Genomic DNA, 25,089 nt, shown 5'->3' on the forward strand with positions numbered 1-25,089 from the left:
GACTTCTCATGACATGGCCAGGTTCCCTTGCTGGGGCCTGGGGCCCACGGCCCAGGGCGGCAGGCCTGGCTTTTCCACTTTGTGCAAGGCAGGCCTTGCCAAGGGTCAGCTGTTCTGCTTAGAGACTAGGAGGCCTTTGGAGAGGGAAGGCCATCTGGGCCCACCTGTTTGTAATCTCAGGGGTGCGGGTGGGGGACGGGGCCTGTGTTTGTTTTAATTATTATTATTGTTGCTGAAAAGGGAGGGGACAATGAGCAGAAACTGCTAACATCTGGAGGCTGCTGTCCAGCTTACGTAATCCCTGTAGCAGAAGAGGAACACGGGATCCCCAGCCAGATGGTCCGTGGGTGACTTCATGGCAGCCGTGCCTTCTCCAACAGCGAGATGCTGACAGGGTTGGGAGAGTGGGTGGTGGGACCTTCCTGAAATTCCTAAGGGGTGAGAGGCAGAGGTTTGGGGCTCCCAGAGATCTTCCTTTCCTTTTGGAAGTCTCCAGTTATTTTTCCCAGACAAAGCCCACATTTCTCTCTCAATGCATTCATTAATTCATACATTCACTCCTTCACTATAGTACATCAATGTAGCACTGATTATGTGTTAGGTTCTTAATTCCCCACGATCTACATGAGAAAATGGATCCCAGAGGGGGGAAAAAAAGAAAGAAAGGTAAAAATCAAAAATCTCTTCTCCTGAAGCTCTCAAAGCCATAGAGGGAACTGGGTGGAAGGTCCAGCAAACACTCCTAGAACAGCACAGCAGGTTCTGGGTTCGATGGGTGAGAGGAGGGAGTGGCCCCGGCAATCTCGGCTTGAGGGCCGGGTCTGAAATGCAGACTTCATGTCAAATGGGCCCTGGAGAGCAGGGGCTGGAGAGAGAGAGGCAGGAGAAGGGAAGCTGGGCCACAGCTGAGCCATGACCAGCCCGTTTCTCCGATGATGTCAACAGCAGAGGCATGAAGGATAAAGTTCGAGGTGCAGAATCTTGTTGCAAACAGATTTCTGAGCACATTTTTTAAAAAAACACATAGCTAACTTTCTGTGTGTCCAAATCTTTCCTTTTCTAAAACACTGATACTGAAAGCAATTCATGCCATTTCATTATTCTAGATCAGCATAGAAAAGCAGTGTAGACGCCATATCAGATCAGAAGGGCGCTGTTAGCTCTGACGAGAATCTTCACTTGACACTAGATGGGAACGCAGAGACACTGCCTGCACTGCGGGAAAGCCCTGGGGCACGGCCAGCCAGAAGCACCGGGATCTTTATTTCAGAGCCCAGAGGCATTGCCAGGTCTAGAGAAGTACGCAGAGCCTGAGACACGTCCCGTTCTAGACCAGAATACAGAGGTACAGTGATTCCAGAGCAGGAACAGGCACTTCTGGCTGCTCTAAACCCCTCACTCCAAAACCGCCTCAGACCAAGAACACAAACCCAATCAGTCTGAATCCGAAATGCCCTCTCTACTGGCTCCAGAGTGGACTTGGGAAACGCAGCCAACTCTGGAGCAAAGCACTGAAACTTGGGAACCACCACTCAGCTCGGAGCCATGCAGAGCGGAGCAGGGTGTCTTCGGGAGCCTCCAGCCTTCCTGGCCTTTCTCTCAGAGCCCTGAGATACTCGTGGGTGAGTCAAGAAAGCAGTGACCATATCCCAGCTGTGGGCCTGGTCACCGAAACCCTCCGTTAGAAATAGCCGAGTGATGGTTAACGGCAGTCTTGACCACACTGGCCTTTTGAAGACCGGTCAGGGGAGTGATTTTTCACTTAAAAGCATCTCTGTGTTAAAAGAACAAGACTTTCTCAAGTTCCTGAAACTAGGGCTTGGTTGTTTTGGTTTTCCTACCTTCTCCCACTTTCCTGTCTTTGCCAGCTGCCTAATTCAGATCTGTGTGTTCTGCATTGTATCCAGGATAGAGGAGGAGTCACTGTACCTGCCAGGACCCCACTCAACGCCAGGAGGGCCATGCAGCATGCTCCGTCCCTGGTTCTCACTGAGCTCTCAGGGTCTCTGATCCCCACCTATAACTCCCGCGAGCAAAGGCCGAAAACCCTCGGAGCTATTGACTCCCTCCTCGTTGCTTTAGAAGGGCAGACAGTGCTCTTGCCAGTGCTGCCTCCAGCGTGACCTCTCCTTGGAGGAAGCTCCAAAGGATGCAATGCCTGGACATATGCAGGGAACAGGACAGGGACTGCTGATGCTTTCCCAGCATCCTGCTGGCCTGCAAGCTCACACAAGGGCTCTCATTCCTGAGGACAAGGGTGACGTTTTTCTCCTGCCTGCCCCTCCAGAATTCAGAAGGAGGGGTGGTGATCATGACATGCAAACTGGGGGCTTTGCCCACCAAATGCCCAAAGGACATATTTGACTTACGTGTCCACCACCTCCTCTGCAGATTCCTGTGACAGACAGACACCTCTGGCGCGATCTTTCTCCCAGTGGGGCCCTTGACCCAGGCAGCCCACATCTGTACAAACGCAGGGTACGGAAGCAGCTGTTCTGAGACGAGGTCTCTGGGCACAACTGCAGCATGACCTGAGATCCCCAACGTGAGCTCTTCAACAACCCCTACCCCTGCTGCTTTCTTGAACCTTCCTTCGAGCAGTGGAAGTCACACACACTTCCCAGCCCAAGGGATGTGGGCTGGAATCTAAGCTTCTTCCATTGACTCTCAGCATGACCTTGAACCCTTCATAAAGCCCTAATTCCTCCACTGCAAATGAAGCAGAGGATGGTGCCTGCCCTGGAGGATCAGTGTAGGGTGAGCACACGCAAGTCTCAGACACAGCCCCACACACTCTACACACACAGTAAGCAGGCCCCTCCTCCATCCCTTCCTACTTCTTTCTTCCTGTCTCTCAAGGACCACAGTTTGGGGTTCAAATTCTATATTTCCCGGCCCCACCCCTGGGCCAGCTGCAGAAGGCTGGGTAAGTTAGTTAACCTTTGTGGGTCTCAATTCATTCCTCTGTAAGCCAGTGAAAGTTAGCCGCTACCTGTGTAAAACTCTGGGTGGAGTCGTGAAGTAACCGCTCTGGTAGCCCGGCCATTCACACTGCTCCTGTCATGATCATCAGCTCTTGTCATCACAATTATGTTACTGTCACTTATTACTGCTTAGTCATTCCCTTTCCTCTCTCCACATTTCTGTTTTCCTCTTCTCTTCTCCTTCCTGCCTTCTTCCCTTCTTTTGCACTTTCACACCCTCCTGGGCTGGGTCTCCCCCCTGGGAGACCTCTCGGAGGGTGAACCACAATGTCTCAAGCCAGAAAGAGCCCGCTCTGTTTCCATCCATCTCTGTAGGACTTTAGTTGCGGGGACATTCCCGAGGCCCCAGTCTTTCCCAGAATAAGAGGCTTTAGTCCTGAGGCCCAGTTTCCAGAAGCAGTTTCCTATTTTCTGTGCAAAACTGTCACAGTGCAAAGTGCAGGCTTAGTCATAAATAGTCATCGCATGCCTACTATGTGCCAGCCCCTATTCTTGATGCTGAAATTCATGGCAGTGAACATAGGAGAACAACAACATAAAAGCCCTGTCTTCAGACAGCTAACATTCCAGAGTGGCGGGCGATCACAGAGGAACTGAGAATTTGGGGCTGGGGTCAGGATGGGCCTTCAGGACATCTCCCCCCGACTTACATGGTGGCATGTAGGGACAAACCAGGGGACTTAAGGCGCTGCTCACTCTGGTCACCTATTGTAGGAACATGGGGATGTCACCTGGCACATAAGGGAGTCACTTAGACACACTGATTTGTATGTTTAAGCCGATCATAAAGGAGACATCACTCAGCAGGGGCTGTTCCCAACAGTGTCATTCAGTGGATCATACATATTCTCCGAATATTCTGCAGGTGGCCCGCCCTCTGCTGAGCACTGGAAATACTAAAGGGAGAAGATGGAGCCCCGTCCTTAGCTGTCACAGGCCATTTGGTACAGAAAGCCATGAACATAGGCAAATGCAGACTAAGAGGCAGCCTGCGCTCTGGGTGGCTGGGTGCTTCAGAAGGGATAGGTGCTGTCGGAGAGCGAGGGCAGCACGTCGTGGGTGGTCAGAAGAAACCACAGGGCAGAGGTGCCATTTGTGCTGGACTTGGGCAAATAGTTAACGTAGGGGGAGAAGCTGTAATGACCATGTATGGTGCCAGGTGGGTCCTGGAAATACCAGGGGAACTGTAAAGTATCAGATTATCTAACCACTATGCTGACAGCTGAAGCTAATATAAAATAATAGTGAACGTAGAAAATATATACCTTTAATTAAATTTAAAAACATTAAAAAAAATGAGGTGGAGAAGTGAATGATGAATGCTCTGGGCAGGAGAAATAGAACCCCCAAGGCCTAGAATGCATCCATAAGGCAGCGAGCTGTGAGGAAAAGCTGGCAGAGATCACGCAAGGCCCAGTCTGCAGAGGCTGTTGGGTTTTATAGGCCATCAGGAACCATATAGAAAGCTCCACAGGCAAGAGATCACTGAGACCAATGTTTATTGTGAATTATGGAAAATGTACTCCAGAGGCAAAAACCACCCATTGAGCAGAGGCAGACTTAAAGGATGTAAGACATTTTATCACCAAAAGATTAGTGTGTCCTATCTCACTCTGGGAAAGAGAGAAGTATTATTATTATTTTTTAAATGTTAAGAGAGGTAGTGTGGTACACTAGAAAGTGCATGGGCTATGGGGCTAAAAGAACTGGATATACTCCTGTTCCACTACTTGGAGTAGGGGACCTTGCGTGAACCTTTGCTTCCCCATCTGTGAAATGGGAACATAATTCCTACTACATAGATTGGTTATAAGAATTTTATGAAACTACTGAACTGAATGACTTTAGATACTAGGTCTATACCAAGCACTGTTCCAAATGTTTTATGGGTGCTCTTTGCTGGAATCCCCACAATTCCCACTTAATTTTCCCATTTTACAGATGAAGAGACTGAAGACCAGAGAGGCGAAGTACCTTGCCTGAGATCTCGCTGTAAGTGGCAGCACTGGGATGTGATACACTCTGGAGAATGTGATCCACTCTTCCTATGCAATGGAAAGCCCACCACCCCCATGTGGTTATTTAAATGTAAATTAATTAAAAGTTCAGGTCCTCAGTCTCATGAGCCACATTTCATGGGTTCAACATAACAGGTGGCTATAAGCTACTCTACAGGACCGTGCACCTGCAGAACACAGCTGGCGAGGAGCCTGGGCTCTCAGTGACACATCCCTGCCTGCTCTGGGGCATTAAACTCCCGCCCACAGCTCCCTGCTGCATGGCAGTGTATCTCCTCCCTCACATTGCACTGAACTGATATTCAGTCCTTGGACTTCTTGCCCCCGGCAGCTGCACCACAGACCTGGACCTGGGTATCGCCCACATCCATATTCCTGAAGCCGCTATCCTGCCAGCAAACCAGATCGCTCCTGAATCTATGTATATTTAAGAGTATGTATATTTAAGATCATCTGTTCCAGGATGGAGAGAAGTGCAGACGTCAGCCAAGGGTCCCCTTTCTCCAACTGCACAGGTGGGTCCATTTTGGGAGCGGGTCCCAGAGTGGACAGCAGCCCAGGGAAGCAGGCCTCTGGGCAGGGCCCTCTCTCGCTGCCTGTCTGGGCCCATCACTCTCTGGAAAAGGACCATGCACACATGTACGCAGGGCCTCCGGGCTCTGGATCTGGCTGACGAATTAGGAGTCAGGAAACCCATGGCTGGCTTGGGAGAGAGGCCAGAAGGCCCCTTTGGGTCTGGTTCTATTGATAACACATCCAGGCTAATTTAAAAAGTAAAGACTGGGGAGTGCAGAGTGGGGGTCGGGGGCATGAAAAACAAACACAAATAAACACAAACAAAAACAAAATCTTGTGCACAGCCCAAACTCAAATTCCCCCCAGAACCCCTCCTCGGGGCCTGGCTTGAGAAAGTTTCCTTTCAGACTTAGAGGCAGGAGCACGAGGTTCCGGGGGCAGAACTGAATTCCCCGAGCAGTGGGTTCAGCAAGCTCGACTGGCTCCTGCTTCCTAAGTGTACCCCAGCCTCAGAGAGCAGACACTGTTTACATTTTTCACATGTTTCTTGGGTACCAAACATGAAACCAAATTATATAGCAAAGGCCATCCTGGCTACACACCACTGCCCCCACTTAAAGCAACAACAATAATTTAGGGAAGAAGAGAAGATGAAAGGCAAGAATGGAGAAGGGCCTGGTGCTGAGTCCCATGATAGGCAAGGAGACGTGGAGCACAGAGACGGTGCAGGGTAGTGGGTCAGGCATGAGGAAGAGGCGAGACAAGAGCCAAGGAGTCTTCCCAAAGGGGCAGTGGCGTGGGCTGGCAGTGCTGGGTATGCCCGAGCCCGCAGAGCCTTGCTTGTTTTCGGGCTTCGAGTCAGGAGCAACGGCAGGCAAGAGATGAAGACGTGCTCCTCCACCCAGGCTGCCCTGCGCCATTGATACCTGCTTGCCACATGACGAGGCCTGCTAGGCCCCGCTTCTACTCAGGCTCCCCCTTCCCCCTCCATGTACTCCCCTCTGTCCACGCATCACAGCAGCTGGCCAACATCTGTCTCTTATTAGAAGGCCCTATTCCAGTGTCCCCTGTCCTCCATGGACACGACAGATGGCTACAGGGCAGTGGCTGAATCATTCATTTCAACCTCTACCCACTGCTCAAAGTGATGCTTTGGACATAATAAGTCCACTATGAGATTACACTGCTTTTGAATCCAAATATCAGGACCATTTCCTAACAGCTAGGAGATGACGAGGTTTAGGGAAGTTGTTTAATCAAAGTCAAATCTTAGTAAGTGAAGTAAGACCAAGAGACTCTTAAAAAAGTCTCTCTCTGCTTTGATTTCTATGACCAAAAGAGTATTTCTTAAAAGAATAAAATAAAACCTCAATTGTTCCTAATTGGGTCTCTCAGTTACGGTAACTTCATTGGCAGTAAGAATCACTTGTTTAAAAAACTTTTTAGTGGCTGTAAGAAGGAAAATGACATTTCTGGCTCATCGGTGTCATCCTGGCCAAGCACCCACCATATGGATGTTACCGCTCCTATTTTATGGATAAGGAGTTGGGCGGGGGAAAAAGATAACTGGCTGGGCTCACCCGAAGGGGTCAGCTATAAGTGGTAGACCCGGACCTGAGAACTAGGTTGATCTGATCCTCAATCTCGTTTTTCTTTGAAAACTTTCATCACTGCAAGTTTCCAAGGCTACTCATGGTGCCTGGCACTTGGAGGCATTGAAAGCGTGAATGGATGCAGGCAGAGGAGCAAGAGAGGGCGGGGAGGAGAGGCCTTTGCTGGGATCCTGAAAAATGTGATTGACTTAAAGTCCCTCCCAGCCCAGCTCCCCGACAAGTTCAAGGCAGTTGTAGGGACCAGATCAGGGGGCTCCTTTCTGACCCAAACACTGTTTGTTTGTGACTCTCCTGGAGGACTTCTGGGTGCCCCACACCAACAGGACAGGCTGTAACAGACCATGGACTTTCTGTTCTGTCTCCTCAGATGACTTGCACATGTGCTCTTGAAACATTTTTCAGAAACCACCAGGAGAAAGCAGATCCCGTGGGTATTGGAGAAAACTGCTTGGAATCTTGTCTGACATTTCTGTGTGTTCCCTTCGCCCCTTCTCCTCCCTCCAACATGGGCAGATGCGGTCCCAAGTCACTAGTGAGAAGAGCCGCATGCTTTGCTGAAGACTCACGTGGGGAAGGAACAACCCTTCAAAGTGACCTCAGCACTGAGTGTGAGCCCAAGGTTTCTCTCTGCCCTTTGCAAATAACATCATCCAACCAGCATCGGAGAATTGCTTGTCCATGCAAGATTTCTGAGCGAGGCTTTTATAACGAATACCAGTAGCGTGGGCTAAGAAAAGGAAGTAGGAGAAAGAGCTCCAGAGGTGACGGGGGCTCATCTCTCTGAGACTCAGTTTCTTCACCATGAGAGAGGGGAAGTAAAACTTCGCAGTTTTATACCCTAGTATAGGGTCTGGCATACAGGAGATATCCCATAGATGTCACTGCCTTCCTCAAATGAGTACCCAATTGTTAGCCCTCTGCTTAAAAGCTCCCCATCACATTCAGGATCAAGTCTAAGCTTCAAGCACCTGAAGGTTGTCCCCATACACCTTTCTAGTTCATGTCTCTTGACTTTCCCTTTATTTTGCATTGACTTGTGGCAAACTTGTAAACGGAACGAAGTTTCCTCTTCCCTCTACAAGTGTCCTGTGTGTGCTTTTCCTCCTTTTTCTCCCAGAACCCAGAAATAGTCAGGCATACATCCCAAATCAAAGCAATCTTTTACACTCAGGGGCTGAGAGCTTCAAACTTTTCCTATGTTTCTCCCATATTTTCATGCACACATTTTAAATGCCTCTTGAAGAGGGCAACACTTAACCTTAAAGAATGAGAGCCTACAGGTGGAGATCTAGGCAGCATGGCAGAATCAGCAGGGAAATGTTGGGGGGACTAAAGAGGGACCCCTACTTTCTTGGTGTTTCCTGAATGCACCCTTCACATGCAGAGAAGCGAAGGCACTGGCTCTCTCGGCTTATTCTCCTGTGTCAGTCCCTGAAGCAGGCGTGAGCTGCCTTGTCCTGCCCGTCAGTCCATATGAACTGTGGCCTGCACCCTGGTTCAGCCCCTGCGAGGATGCCCCCATAGTCTGTCACCTGGCTCTCAGAACCTCACTGTCCCAACTTGTCATGTGAGAACAGAAATTCCTCTTTTTGTAGGAGGATTCAGAAAAATGGATGCAGAGCCTGGAGAAACTGGATGTTCTTTTTACAATTTGCTCAGGACCTTCTGAAAGTGGGCACAGGACTTTCCCATCCCTACATGCCGGCTCTCACCCCTGCAGACTGAGTAAGCCGATAATAGCGTGGTTTCCTCAGCGTAACTTCCTCCAACTCTCACACTCCTGGGTCTTGGCCGAGATTTGGATGGACACACCCTCTGATGAAACGGTGAGCTCTATGAGGGCAGCAGAAAGGCCAGAACTTCCTTGCAGTCTCTCAAAATGCCTGGCACAGTCCTGAGGCTGGAGTGAACATTTGCTAACACAACTGTGTTGAACTCAACCCAGTGTTGACTGAGCTGTACTGGGTGGGTCATTGTGGCCAGCCCTGGGGCGAGGGTGTTAGGGGAGCCTAACATGAATGAGAGAGGAAATTAACCTTGGCACTACCCACACTAAGTGGAAAAAACACACCCAGGGCTACGTGTTTTTGCTGATTTGCTCTCTTAATCTCCAACAGGTAGAGGGTGTCATTCCCTGTTTCTGGAGGAGGAAACTGAAGTTCCCAGAGGAGTCATTTACTCCAGGTTCCCAAGGAAGGAGAGAAGCTAGGAGGGCAAAGCCACATCTGCACGACTTCCTCTTCACCCATCAGCGCCCATGCTCTCCACCTGCCCACAGGTCTCAGTGCAGGGTTCAGATAGACTTCTTTTTGATCAAGCAAATAAATGAATTAATACAAAATTGCTATAACACAAGACAAATCATTATTTGTATTCTAACAGAGGCATGAGGTATTATAGGCATGCCAAGAAACAAAGCGAATTGTCAAAGGAACCAGGGGATGTACCCACTAAGGGGTAGATATAATAAATAGGAAGTCAGAGACCCAATTGCAAAGGAAGTGGAGATGATTAGGTCTCCAACACAGGCATCTCCTGCTCCATCACCAGCTCAGCTGGAAACCTCCTGGTGGGGACCTCTCCACCTCACAAGGCTCTCCATCCAACTACGGATGGTTCTCAATCTCAAGGTTTTCTTTACCTTGACTCTGAAACTACTGCCCTGGATCTGCTTAGCCTAAATCTTAGCCTTAAAGTATTAACCAAGTGAACTGGTTGGTTGAGTGAAGGTCCATGATTCCTGGGAGAACACTGCACATTCCTTAGTGTTTCCACACTTTCCCTAGGCCACTGCGGGAGGAGGAGGTGCCTGCTTGGAGAAGAGGAAACTGGCTTTGGTAGAAATGCTGGGGGTGGGGGCACGATAAGAGAATAGCTCCATCTCATTTGGGCAGCCTTTGGTGTAAAGCACCAGAGAAATGGGAAACATGGAGACAAAATAAGAACAAGATGGGATCTTTGCAAAAAGCACCTTTAAACCAATCCATTTCTGAGGTTCCCAGAACAGAGAGAACTGGATTCTTTGGGTTCATTTCCATGTTTGTTCTGTTTCAGGGACTTCTTGAATTCCAGCTGGGCCAGGAAGGTGCATGGCCAAAATATCCAAAGAATGTCTCTTATTATAGGATGTTCAGCCCAATTTGCACAACCAGGAAGTTTTGATACTTCTGGTAACATTTGAATATAAAACTAAATGTTCAGGGTGGAGTAACTAAGTCCTAACCAAATTTGGGGATCTTGCATGAGGAGAAAGGAGAGAGAGTTCAGAAACTGTTAAAGTGGAGAGCTTATACAAAATAAAAAATCAAGTTTAATCAATTTTCTGGACTCCTATAGCACAATGACTGTTTCTTCTTTCTAGTGGTCATGATGAGACCCTGCCAACTTACTCAGACAGGGCTTCTCCCCAGAGAATTCTCATGCCTAAGTCTTGTACACAGACAAGGCCAGAGGTTGGGTCTTCTCCCCACCCCCTTTTTTTGTTTCTTTCACAGACTCCAGCATAGAGCCAGACACATGACTTCAATAGACACTTGTATTTCTCATTTTTATAGCATCAGGGGAAGACAGAGTAGGACAAAACTGGTTTATAAAGAGAAAATGGAAACAACCATAGTCATTTCATCACTGCCCAAGTTCATGGACCCCCAGGACAGGGAGTGGAAGCAGCCTGAACTCAAAGCTGTGGGCAGTGCCCATGAGTCAGGCAGAGAATTCACGTATCTCACAGGGTCTGCACAGTGACAACAACTCTATGATCTGTCCACCTATGATTCTTTCTGCTTGTTTCCCAGGGATACTTGCCAGGAATCCAGTTACTTTCAACTTCTGAACATGATCACATACATATTCCTAAGCTTCTGCTATCATCTTCCATGACATCCTTCCAATCCTAGATTCTCCATGTATGAGCTATGGGACCTTGGGGAAGCCACTCCGCCTCTCGGTTTCTCCAAGCTGGGCAATACTTCTTAGCTTGAGGAATGGCAAGGGGATAGGCTATGAGATGTATGAGTGTCCAGTATGGTGGCTGGTGGACCTGGAGACCCCCGGTCCCCTCCACTACTCTCCTGTGTCTACTTTTGTTCCTACTCTCTGGAATCCTGCCCCTACACTGCCTATTTTTGTAGGAATGTTTACGTGTTTTTGTGTGTGCATGTATGCGTGTGTGTGTGAAAGAGAAAGAGGAAGAAGGAGGAGAAGAGCTTAATTGTGTAGGGGGAAGGTGCATCTAAGTACCTCCCAACTCCTTTTCTCAAGCCATCAACTTCTTCACTGGAGTCCCTGACAGGGTGAAAATTAGCTATCAGCCTCCTCTAATCACTGCACAAGGTAATGAGCGCCATGGTTATACCTCGTCCCCCTCTGCTATGCTGTCAGAAGGGAGCTAGTTTCCATTCCACAAACAGCCTTACTCAGGATTACACAGGCTATGTGTGTGTGCACGTTTGTGTGCATGTGTGTGTGTGCACATGATGGGGGCGCAGTGTATGAATGATTTCTAGGCATCTGCTTTCTGAGGGGCACTTCAGGAGACTTCGTTCAACAGCCCTCCAGGCCGCCCTGCCTGGCCCTACACCCAGCCTGCACACACACCCCCTCCTCAACCCTGTATTCTCCAGTGAGTTGATCTCATCATGGCAAATTTAGTTACAGCTGAAGTCTCCTTGTAACAAAGATTATGTCCAAGCCCAGAGTAATGGAACCTAGTCGATTTCATTAAAATAAAATTGGTTGCAATGAATAATTCAATAGGATGATTTTGTTTCCTCATCTCCTCTTTGTAGTATTGATAATGATTTTTTTAAAATTGGATTTTTGTTTAGGAAGAGATAATTGCCCATAATTCCTGATAGCCCCCTCCTTACCAAAGTGGAATAATTGCCCCATGCAGTCTCTTTCAAATGCTAAGACTGGAAAAGTCTTTCTCTCCTCTTCTCACATTAGCAGCGATAACCTTTGGGTGATTTTTAAGCACAAGCGCTACCTTTCTTGCTCTTGTGAGAGTCTGAGTGTGTTAATAATTCCCTTGTTTGAATGATGTTTTTGAAACACTTCTAGAAAGGGATGCTGGTGTTGAATCTGGAATTCCTGGCTCTACTGACAGCCAGCCCTGCCAACCCTGAGCAGGACGTTCTCTGTCATACAGATCTGGTTCTTGAACATTGTCTCTTAGTGTTGTTCATCATATGTAGCAATGTGTACACGTATGTGTGTGTGCGCACGTGTGTGAATCTATAATCAATTAAACACACATTTTCTGAGCAGCTAGTCTTATCTGGATCTTGTACTTGAAGAAGGGGAGAGAGATGAATAAAACTCAAAACCAGTTATGAAAGTACCAGCAGCCTAATGGGGGAGCCAGACACACAAACTGATTATTAGAGCTCGTGAAATTGGGTGTAGCCAAAGATGAGTTCCTCAAGTACAGCGATGGCACAGGGGTAGGATGAGGCCTAGACATTCATTCATTTACCCATTCATTCACTCACCAGGCGGGCACTGCCCATGAGAAGCATCAGGGAATACTGTGCTCCCATTTCTCTCCACACATTCTCCTCAGGGCAGTCATAAACAAATGCAAAGGAATGAATAGGGAATCTAATGAATGTAAACATAAGCAAATGGGTAAATGAGAAATGATCAGATAAAAACTATAAAACACATAAGTGAATGTACCCACCTTGTACCTCATCCAATGTTTTTTTTTTTTTTTTACTGGGCCCCAGGAGAAGGTCACATCTCTCTTTTATCTAGAAATCAGGTCTATCCCCCCTGACCCTGAATCAGGGAAACAGTATAATGACTCATCTACAAGGCCAGGAGGAAGGCTGGCCTCAGAGGCAGCCACTGGGCCAGGCGGTCAGAAGCACTGAGTCGTGTCTCTGGGAAATGGGAGTCTCGGAAGAAGGCAGGTGCTTGTTCAGCAGGATAATTGGAAAGGGGGCTCTGGGGACAGCACAGCCATCCCTAGAATCACATAAGCTCTGCTGGCCCCAACACTCTTAGTCCCTCAACCGAGCGGAGAGTCCTTTGGGGAAGAACCCTGGAACACAAATAGTGCATTAGGGGACTGGGGAGTGAGTCACAGCTTTTTAGAGTTGGGAAGGTCCTTAGATATCATCAAGCTGACCTACTCTCTAATTTAAAGATGGGAAAATATGGGGGCCAGAGAGGTGGGGAGACTGGTCCAAGGCCACACAGCAAATTCACAGGAGTGTTCAAGGAGTACCCTCCCACACACATACACACAAAATAAATTGTGAGACTCCCCCAAAAGAATGTGTTCTTCCCATTGAATTCCAGTGGTATGTCCAAAATGGAATTCTTTCCTAAATGTGAATTATAACAGGTAGGGACATAGGAAGACAGTCATTACCCTGATGTTCCTTCCCTGTGCTTAGCTATTCCACATCTAATCCCTGAGAAATGGTACTCGTGAGGCTCTGGAATTACATTTGGTTAGAGGTATGGTCACGTGGCCACATCCAATGACACTACCTTCAAGGAGGGAAGCTCTGAGGGACAGAGTAGAGATTCAGAATATCGGCAGGAAATGCCACCCGTGGCTGGCGTCTTACCTGGGATGCTGCCGGCTGGCCAATGATGACCCAGCCTGGGCATTGCTGGTCTTGATGGGAAACTGAAGCATTGGATGCCCACTGATCCAGGAACCCCTGGGGCGTGTAGACACCACAGTCCTTGATGCTGGTTTTTTGTTCAAACTCCTCACATACCCCGTCACCATCATGGAAATAGCACCGGCTGGGTTCATCTGCAGGAGAGACACGAAGGGAGAGAACAGAGAGATATTGGTCCTTTGGTCTCAGCCATCAGTAGCAGCTGTGGAACTGGACCAGAAGAATCATCAGCACTGTTAAAGCCCATCGCTGATCATAACAACGAATTATTATTCAGCCTTCAAAAAAGAAGGAAATCCTTCCGTATGTGACAACACGAGCAGACATGGAGGGCATTATCACAAATGACATAAGCCAGTCATAACAGGACATATACTGTGTTAATAATACTGTACTGTACACCTAACATTTTAAGAGGATTGATCTTACGTGTTTTTTACTACACACATACACACACACACACACACACACACACACACACGCGCGCGCGTGCGCGCGCGCGCGCGCGCGCGTGCAACTCACAAACACTTCCACTTTCATTACCCCAAGTGAGCCCACAGCAAGCTGGTGAGGAAGGTTATTATTTTAATTATCATTTTAGTCTTTCAGATCAGGAAACGAGATCTCACACCATCGTTAACAATCTGCCCCAGATCACAGTGTTAATGCCGGATCCTGGTTTCGAACTCAGGTTTTCCCTTTCCAGGTTCTGGAGACATTACCCGATGCCACGGAACTCCCTAGTCGCAAACTGAGGTTTATTTAGCTCCAAGAGGATTTCGGTTTCACACAAAGAGTGAATTTATATACAAGAGAGGCTGGTTCCAGTCCCAGCTCTGTAACTAAATTGCTCTCTTACTTTAGACAGGACTCTTTCTCTCTGGCCTCGATTATACTTATTATAGAGAAGGGGGTTAGACCACTGATGCTAGAAGCTCTTCCTATCTAATTCTCTAGGTTTTAAGGGCTTGTAAGATACCCTGGGCATTTCAGATAAGCCAACCAAGCCTTGCCCATTCTACAATAACGGGCTTCATCTTCTAAGGGGTGACTTTATTTCTAACTGACTGAACTGAATCAGCTTGTGAAGTCAGCACTCGCCTTAAAACACCTTCAAGAAGCCTTCCCCATAACAGAAAGCGTCTGGGTCAAGCAGAAATAAGGCTGGGATTTCTAGGATGCTGACTATCTGAAAAAGGAGTCCGTGAATTCAGGGGCAGCAGAATATTGAGCCCCTTCCAAGCTCCAAAATCCCTTGTTTATTTCTGCAGTTTACATAGTGAAATACTATCGAAAGAGCCAGAATAAATCAATTCATTATAATTCAATTATTTGAGGATAGGTTGGAGCCAGCACAGACTCCAGTGACTACTAGCATGCCTGGGAGTTCAAGCAAGGGACGGACACAGGCTCAGCACTCTCTGGAGCTCCAGTGTCCTGGTCAGTGTGGCCAACTCACATAAAATAAAGCTTAGGCCCAATCCAAGAAAGACCAACCATTAATGCAGACTTCACTCACCCAAGACAGGGAACTGCAAAGAGCATAGGTTTTGGCATCAGGTAAAGCCAGTTTCCAATCCTAACTCTGCCATATATAAGATGTGTAGGACTGAAACAAAATAACCTGTCTTCTCTGAACTTCATTTCCCTCATACTTACCTTGTGTGGTTGCAGTGATTTCACGAGATAGTGTGTACAACGCCAGCCCCTCTCCCATTTTATCTATTGGAACCCTGAGAGCCATAGCAGGTGAGGTGTCCACAGAGCTGGAAGTACAAGCCTGGCCTTTGACACCTAGCAGAGGGGTTTCCCCCTATGTGTGGTATCTATAGAATAATTACAGCACAGCCCCCTATAGATACAATCATGGGGTTGCCTGACTCTTGGCAACACCTTTCTGCTCTTCTAATATGAAGACCAGTAAGGTAAGATTAAAATAAGATTGTAGAAGATCTAGTCGTTAAGAAGACCATTTAATCCCCCATCAGAGAGACCTCAGAGTGTCAGGAGTTGGGGCTAGAGTTGGAGTTCTCATGAAGGCTAATTTCTTCCTGATTATGATTAAGACCTTAATATATGTCTGTCTAGAATCAGCAGAACCTGGGAATGGAAGAGAGAAAGAGATAGATATAGGTAGGTAAATAGGTACCTAAATAGACAGATAGTTAATATAGACAGATTGATATAGACAGAGTTAAAAGAGAGATAGGAGATAGAGCTAAAGAGAAGAAGAAAGAGAGAGGGGAGTGGAAAGATCCCTGGTTTCTGCCCCAAGATTTTGCTGACAAAGCTACTCGGAGTCCCCTTTTTTGAATAACATCCTTGGGCTCTGCTACTCATTTCTCTTGCTAGAGTCCCATGGGCCCTTCAGATACAGCTGCCCATCTTCATCTGGGGAATTCTCTCTCCATCCCTACTCCCATGCCCCATGCACTGAAGGGAATATGGTGGGGAATGGAATACAAATGTGTGGCCAGGAAAAACAAAGACAGTGACAACAAAACAATAGAACAAGACTGGCCTTTCTGTTTTCATTACAATTTACTTAGTGCTTCTTGAATGCTTTATGCTGGGAGGGGAGCAGATTGTTGTGAAAAGAGTTTGAAGTCAAATGATCACCTTGCCACCTGCCTTCCATGTAGTAGCTAGGTAGCATTGATAATAATACATCCCATTGGGAGTACTGTGAAAACCTATTAGACTCTCAGTAAGTATCTGTTGAATGAATGAATAACTAAAATTTGGCACCTATGATGCATATACTCTTGTCAAAATATAGTTTAAATGCTGTGCTCTTTGAAAAATAAAGTTTTTACACTGGGTGTTAGGGGGAAGGGAAAGTTATTGAGACACTGGTGGCAACTGGCTTACAGGGGGATTGCAGGGACAGGCTGATTCCCAGCCCGTCCTCTCCTGACATGAGGGAACCTCTACTGACATTGAGGGAACCCCACAATTCAGATTCAGTTCCTTTCATGTGGTGACAGGTTTAAAAATCTGCTCTATGCAGTGAGGAGTCTTGCTGTGGCTGGGGGGCATTGCCAAGTCTGTCTTCCATGGTTGAGCTTTTACTTGAAAGATACTTTCTATTCCTTTTGGAAGCAATGAGCTCAGCTCCAAGAGCCTGAGCCCAATGGACTCTGTAAGTGGACAGACACAGCTGATGCTGCTTCGCGTTACGTAATCTTTGATTTCCGTGGGTCTGCACCATGGAACTGAAATACATGCCTCTGCATTCCCGAGGCATGTCCAAAGGACACTGAGACAGAGATCATCACCCCTATCTGAAAACTCAGAAAGCCACGCTTCAGGGAAATGAGATGAGTTTACTTTGACATATAAGCAAACACTGGCATTCAAGCTATTGTTAAAAGTTCTCATCCTTGAATTCAGAAACCCTGGATTCACCCTCCTGATCTGCCCCTGGTTACCGGGTAATATTAGCATGTTAGTTCACCTCTCTGTTCCTCAGTTTCCCCATATATAAACTGGAGACAAGATTCCCTTTTAGATTGCCTCAATATAGGGCTGGGTATGATCAACTACCATAACAGACTTAAGAGATGGAAAAGTAATACAGGTTTTAAAGGCACAGTGCCCAATCTTAAGAGATTTTAGGAGGGAGGGATGTTATCATCCTCAGCTAAGATAGATCCTAATCCTCAGAGGAGAACTGGTGAGGACTATCAATTCACTTCACCAGTAGTTTCTGAGTATCTGCTCTGTGACTGCGCTGGCACTGGAGATACACTAATGAATCCAACAGGACTCCTTTCCTGCAGGGGGATCAACACTACTTGGAAAAATGGGGGATGGCTTCCTGAGAATATGCTTTGGGGGCAGCATCTTGGAGGATCAAAAGAATTTGCCCATGTTCTGGGAAGAATATAACTGCATCTTGATCCATGTGTGTATATGTCTGGCAAGGTCACAATTCAGGGAGTTCAATGGATCCTGGAGCTGAGACATTGAAAAGCTGATCTGAAGCCAGACTGAGGAAGGACTGCAATGCCACTTTAAGGAATTTGAACATTATCCTTTACAGATGGGGAGACCTTGAAGATTCTCCTGACCAAGAAAGGTGTGCTGTTACCTGTGAGGCTCACAGTCTTAGAGGCAGTGAGGTGTAGACCTGACTTTGCTTAGCAGAGGTTCCATTTACTATTGATTTGACTTTGGGCATATCACTTAGAATTTGTGAACCATGGTTTCCTCCTCTGAATAATGGTTGAATGATTGACTGTTCAGTATGATGCTCAGATGGCTTGATCATAACAGATGATCAATAATTGGTCAATGATGATGATGATGACTTTGGAGCTGAAAGCAATAGTTTCATTTTACATGAGGGAAGCCGAGGTTCACATGTTGCGGTGACTTATGGAAGCCTTCAGAGAAATTTCCAGTAGAGACAGGACTAGACTGATGGGTCTTAAACTCACAGTGCAGTGCTCTTTCTACAGCACCATGCTGTCGCATCAGACTGGGCTTTCAGTATACGATTCTGGCTACAAAATCGTGTTTGACCCTTTACCAAGTTTCGATATTATTTTGTGGAATCTCTGATTTCACTTTTCAGAACAGCCACTAGTGTGAACTAAATATAACTAGTCTGAGAAGCTATTGGGGGGTTACCAAGTCTACAGCCCATTGAGAAAAAACAAAAACAAAAAAACAACTCTCTGCAAATGAGAAGGTGAGAGTTTTAAGTAATAGGAGATGGATTTGGTTTAGGACTCAGGAGGAAGCAAAGAATTTGAACACAGACTCTTAGATAGGCTACCTTCCTAAGGGTGGATAGATTTACCTGTCTTTCTAAACTTCCTGTTTATGAAGATGGGTCAGCTTTGGAGAAATTCGCATTTGTTTCTATTTCCAGAGGGAACAGTGACTGACTGGCATTGGGATAGTCTCTTTTAGTCCAATGATTACTATTTTTTTTTTCTATTTTGTTAAACACCAGGAAAAAAAAATAGTATTTTTTAAGTTCAGCTGTTTGTTTAGGGATGGATCCAACCACAACAAGCTTCATGCCACATAACAATTCATCCAAACAACAATAAGAAAAGACCAAAATATGCATGATCTTTGTGTCCAAATAACAGCTCCTTGGAACAGGGACAACTACAGTGCTTAACCCCTAAAGGTTTGCAACAGGAAAGCCTGGGACGTAGGAGGTGGCTCCACTGGCAAATGTTTCCCCTGGAACAGAAATACTGAGAGACTTTGCATCGCTGATCCTTCAAAAGCTTCGTGAGACACCTACACTGCTGACCTCATTTAATTCTATTCAAACTGGGGTTTGTCCTTAACCTTCTCTACCAGATCAGCCTGTCCAGGGTACAGACGATGGGGTGGCCAAGGGCTCCTATAGAACCATGAATCCACTAACCAGCTTCAGATGCTGAACCTGAGGAGCTGAAGTCGGTTTCGGGTTCCTTCAAGGGCTGGCCACATACCAAAGTGGGCCAGAAATTCCTTCTTGTGTTTCACTGTGACAACCAGGCACCATTCAGCAACCCAAAAGCACCAGGAAAAGAAGAGCGAATATAGACGTAGTCTCACGCTGCCACTCCACTCCACTCTCAGGCCTGCCATGGAAAGTACCCTCCAGGGGCAGCCTTGTCCTCTGTCCTCTTCGCCCTGACAACACTGGCTTGAAGGCCTCCCCACTTCAGTCCCTCCTCACTCTTTAGTTCTCTCCAATCGAGTTTCTGTACTCACCACTCCACCCAAACCAATCTTGTCAAGATCACCATTGACTTCAACATTGCTAACACACACCTCAAAGTCAAAGAACCTTGAAGCATATAAAGAAGTACCTTTTCCTTGAGGTCGCAGTGTTCTCTCTTGGATGCCGTGACACCATGCCATCCTATTCCTTCTGGCTCCCAGCTCTTCCCACACAGATTCATGTGCTGTCTTCTGCTTCCCTAACTCTTTACTAAATGTTGCCACGTTTCAGGGTTAGCGATTAGGCCCTCTTTTTCTTATATGTCTACATCCTCTCATCCAGTCCTAAGTTTTAAGTACAAATTTTAGAACATTTATGCACTAATGACTCAAACATTTCTTTAGATATGACCTCTTCTCTGAGTCCCAACACTGACATCTCTACTTAAATATCTGTTTAAAGTCATCACAGAATCAACATGTCTGAAACAGAAGTAATGGTTTCTCCCCACATTCCTTTCTTCCTCCTCTTAGAAAATGACAACATTGCTCAACAATGGCTAAACCAAAACCTTCTGAATCATCACTCCTATTTTTTTAGCCAACTCACCAAAACCAAAAAAAAGTACATCTTAGAGACTCTTTCATCTCAGAAAATTCCAAAAAGATCTACTTTTGCTCCATCACCAGCACCCTAATCCCAGCCATCATCACTGAGGTATTGCTCATTTAACTAGCTTTTTCTATGTCTGATTCCCAATCTTCCCTCCCCTAGAGTACAGCTACAGTGGTCCTTTAAAAACATAAACTATATCAGACCACTTTCCTACCTAAAACACCTCAATGGCTTCCCATGTCACATGGAACAAAATCAAAATCTGTAACATGGCCTATGAGTCCTTACTCTCTCTGAATGTCTCCTATTACTATCCTCTTGCTCACTAGGTTCCATTCATTTATTTGTTCATACATAAATGCATCAATTCAACAAGAATCTGTTCCTTAAATAAGCCAAACTTGTTATTGCTTCAGGAACTTGCACATGTTATTCACTTTATTGGAATACTTTTTTCTTGGGTTTTCTCACACTCTCTTCCTTTTCATCACTTAAGGCTCAGTTTAAATAGTACTTCCTCAAATAACAACACTGTCTACTTACAGTGAGCTCACATCCTATTCTCCACCCCATTAGAGAGCAGCACACCACTGTATTTTTATTTCCTTCACAGTATTATTCACTATTTAAAGTGAATTTTTATTTATGATAAGATTTATAGGAGTATGTCTCAAAATGCACCTCTTTCTTTAGGATCAAGAGCACTGCCTTGCCATACTGTGACTGATATTTCTGAATGAATGAATGAATGAATGAATGAATGAATAAATGCATGAAAATGTACAGCTCTTGGATTGTGAGATATTTCTGGGCTGGCTCCAGTCTTACCTCTATTTACATCCCCAATACTTAGGACAACGTCAATCTCAAAGCAGGTATTCAGTAAATAATGAATTAGCAAAGCTCTTTTTGAGTTTTAGAATCTCTGTTATTGATTATATTGAAGATGGCTCAAACCTGATTTGAATCTGTTTCAGCATTCTACTACACAAAGATTTTTATGAAAATATTAGTTAGAATGAGATCATAATACAAATTCAAGCACATATTAAGGGGAACAATCCAATTCTATCTAAACCATTCCGTAATATTTTTTCCTGTGAGACATCGACTCACCATCTGTCCTAAATTTTTTTTTCTTAACTGAATTTGCAAAGAAATGAAATATCTAGGTAAAAAATGTGGTGCATACTAAAATGAAATTTAATAAAGAGATTTGATGGTCTTATGAATTGGAACTTGAAAATGCATTTACATCACCTTGAATTTAGTACAGTTATTTGAATGGCCTAAAAAGATTGTAAGCAAAGATAGTGATCCTAATAAATGACAATACATTCAATAGAAATGAATGTTCAAAGCCCTGAATGGGTTTTAGCCGGTCTCTTTTGGTTTCAGTGCTATCTCCTGATAGGAGAGAGGGGATAAATGTCAGTACCACAATGGATTCTACAGTGGCCGTGAAATACGCCTGGCGTCCTAAGCATAGACAAGAGGAAGAGTAACACCTATGATGCAAAGGCCTTTAAAAGTATGAACAGGAAATACAATGAGATTTGTCTTGGGTAATATACGCTAATAATAAGTGGAGAAAAACCATCTGAAACATTCATATGCAGAAGAGTATGTGAAAGTGACAGTGATGAAAGGTAGCAAACTACAAACTGAATGTCAGTGGTTTTAATGTGATCTCATCACCCCCCAAATAAATAAATACATCAATAGGTTAAAAAACAAGAAGGAAAGAATAAAGAATGGGTCCCTGTTTCAAAAGGAATAGCGTGGTCAAGAGAACGGGGGTCTATAGAGTAGATGTCCTCTATTCTGCCCAAGGCTAGGGACAAGTCATTTCCCTCTCTGGGCTGCACTTTCCCCTTCTGTAGACTGAGAGAGTTAAATCAGCTACCTTTAATTTCAGATCTCCTTCAATTAAGTCACTCTACTACATATTTGGTACTTGATATATTTTTTCTTTTAATCATTAAAGTAGTGTTGTTGTTTTTTTGGTCTGGAGATGGGAAAACGTGATCAGCAAAATGAAGACTGAGAAGGGTGCAGGTGAAACCATTCTGACAAACACGGAAGAGAACTATAAGGAAAAGCAGATGACATTATGTAGAGGAAATCAAAATTTGAAGCTCATCTCTGTCACTAACTTACTCTCCTGTACTGGGCAACCCACATCTTCCTTGTTCTGGGTTTCATTCTTGTCTAATAAATATGAAAAAATCACTTTTCCTACCCATTTTGAAAAGTGGCTGTAATGATCAAGTAAAATAATGCTATGGAACATACTCACACATGTTGTCGTTTTCACATATTTTTATCACAGCTACAATTTAGAACTCATCTCCCAAATCATCAAATGGCTTTTTTAATTCATTGTTTAGGTCTCAACTCAACCATCACCTGCCTGGTGAGACCGTTTCTAACCACACTATTTTCACTGCAGTCACTTTCCCCCCGCCCCCACTAGTCTATTTTATGTCCTACACAGCATTATATTGCTTCTTTAAAAGTTTAATTGAACATTTCATTCTTTCTGAAACAGAAGAGCAGCCCTGCGAGAGCTGAAAGGTAGGCTGTTTTGCTCACTATTGCATTCCAAATTCAGGATATGGAAGACAATCTGAAAATATTTGCTGAATGAATGAATAATTGATGGTTTTAGTGCTGCAAGAGTTTTAGAAATTATCTCATTCTCATGCTTCATTTTGCAAGTATCCCAACTGAGATTCAGAGAGGTTAAGTGACTCACTAAATGCTGCATGGTTAATTATTTTAGGCCCAAGGTTTGGGTTGACTGAATAAGGCTCATTGTATAAACACTGGATATATAATGCAATGTCAAACAAAAATTGGTCTGTGACAAATACATGTAGATGAGCATGAAAAAAACAGTGCCTTCAAGTAAAAGTCAATGTATACACACATCATATCTATTCTTCAATTCAGTAAAACAAGCTGCCTATCTGTCTGTTAAGACATCTTCAAGGTACAGAAAAGAGAGACTTTTTAGCAATGGGATGCTATGTTAGCAGTAACCAAGGAATCGAGGCCAAAGCAGGGCCCCACGTGAAAACCACGCCCATCAAGCCCGTCTGGCATAGCTGGTGGTGACTAAGGTGACCACAGTGTGGTGGGTTCTTGGAAGGGTTCCTATGCAAGAAACCTCCCACCCTGAGCTCTGATGAGTGTGGGCAGCCAGGAAGACTATCCTCCTGCCATATGGTTCATGTGAGTCCAAAGGATGAGGCATTGGAGCTACGGTGTCCTCCTTCTCCAAGTCGGTGCTGCTCAGAAGAGAGAAGCTGAGTCACTGGGCAAGAGTGCACTGCACTCAGGTACGTTTTCTTTGTCTTACGTGATGGACCAGCTACTCTTCTGTCCTTTAAAAAGGATTCTGTGCTCATCTGAACCGATGTGCTCTTTGATTGATAGTGTTACACTGAGTTTTGTTCTTACAGAAATGTGAGCATGTGTCTGTCTCTTTCCAATAAGGAATCAAGAATGGGAAGGAGAGAAAGGAGGAAGGGGGGAGAAAGGGGCAAAGGAAGGAAAGTAGGAAGAAAGGAAAGGAGGGGGAAATCAATTCTAAATCTTAAGAGTTAACTTGGAACATTTTAGATCAATCAAAACCCCTGTACTCTGATCAGAGATGATAAGGGTGGGCATCACTATTCATGTTCAGAAAAAGTTCCTGGGATTTGTGCTCTCTCTGAAATCAGTTTCCACCAACTGGAGGTGTTCACTCAAACAAGAGTGTGAGATTGCAGATGGCATTGCTGGCTGCAGGTGCCAGAATGAAGGTCAGGGAAGTCTCCTCTGGCCCTGGAGATGGCTGGGCAGACCAATTCGAAGCCACTGGTGACCACTGGGGCCCAAGCTAGGCACCCTCATGAAGCGACGTCCACATAGGTATGAAAACGCTGACCCTAAGGAACAGAAGGCTCCCAGCGGACACAGTAGAAAGCTCTTCTAACAAACTACAGTTGGTGTGGAAATGCAACAGGCTACCTCAGAAGATATTCATTCAACGTTTTCTGAGACTCAGTGGCGTCAAGAAATCGTCTGGTCCCTGCCTGCTTCCACAACCTGCTCTTGTTTTCTTTCATGCTCTTGTCTCAGCTCCAGGCAGGCTGAAATCCTGTCCACTTCCTGGGTGTCCCGTATTCTCCTCCGACACCCCTGCCATGAGTTCCCAGCCCTGCTTTTCCTAAGATGAGCCTCCAACCATCCTTTTATCCAATTTTAACCAGACACTCCTCTGGAAAATCTCTCCAGCAATCCACTCCAAAAGGGCCGCTTGTCCCTCTCTCTGTTCTTCATAGCATCATCTAATTCCCCAATTAGAATTATAGCCACTATGTAATAAGTATATTTGCTAAATGAACAATTGGATGGTGTGGTTCCTGCTGGGCACTGTGCTAAATGCTTTTAAATATGCAATGTCCTTTAATTCCAAAAGAATCCTTTGTGTTTGGCAGTGTTATCCCCATTTCACAGACAAGGGAAATCATCTTTAAAGAGTTTCATACAGCAAAAGCCCAAATCCTTATCCGTTTGATTCCAAAACCCACTCCCTTACATCCTCCCATGTTGCCTAACCCAGTGGTCGACAAACTCATTAGTCAACAGAGCGGCAAACCGCGGCTTCCTGCTCTCCACCAATTAACGGGGGGTGTCCACGAGCAGCCCACTTCATCTCTGAGCCCAGTTCCCCCTTCAGCAAGCTGGTGATGTGATGTCTTTGCAGACCTCAGGAGAATGGAATGAGAAGCTGCCTAGAAAACGCCTAGCAAGGTGCCTCGCAGGAACAAAGGTTCTGGGGAAGATCAGCATCTCCCTCTCCCTAAAGGAAGCAATCTGTCTCGGCTACCTTGTGCCAGTTAAACTGCACAGGCTCCGTAACTTAAGGTTTGGTGAAACCTTTTTCAATTTTTAAAAGTAGAATCCAAGTTTTTTGTTGGCAAGTGATGGAATACCTGGGGGCCCAGACTCCTCGCCCATAGTCCATTAGGGAACTTA

At 45.6% G+C, this 25,089-nt stretch overlaps 1 protein-coding gene across 1 annotated transcript in view; it reads right to left on the reverse strand.

Moving 5' to 3' along the window:
- PAPPA (pappalysin 1) overlaps nt 1-25,089 on the reverse strand; it is a gene marked incomplete at its 5' end in the record, with an annotated part of 220,415 nt that overhangs the window by 76,520 nt on the left and 118,806 nt on the right. The window contains one exon of the mRNA XM_080671094.1: nt 13,713-13,906. Within this exon, the coding sequence (XP_080527220.1) occupies nt 13,713-13,906 (194 nt within the window). The remainder of the gene's footprint in view (nt 1-13,712; nt 13,907-25,089) is intronic.

Source organism: Plecotus auritus, assembly GCF_963455305.1.
Source record: "Plecotus auritus genome assembly, chromosome: 5".
NCBI lineage: Eukaryota > Metazoa > Chordata > Mammalia > Chiroptera > Vespertilionidae > Plecotus > Plecotus auritus.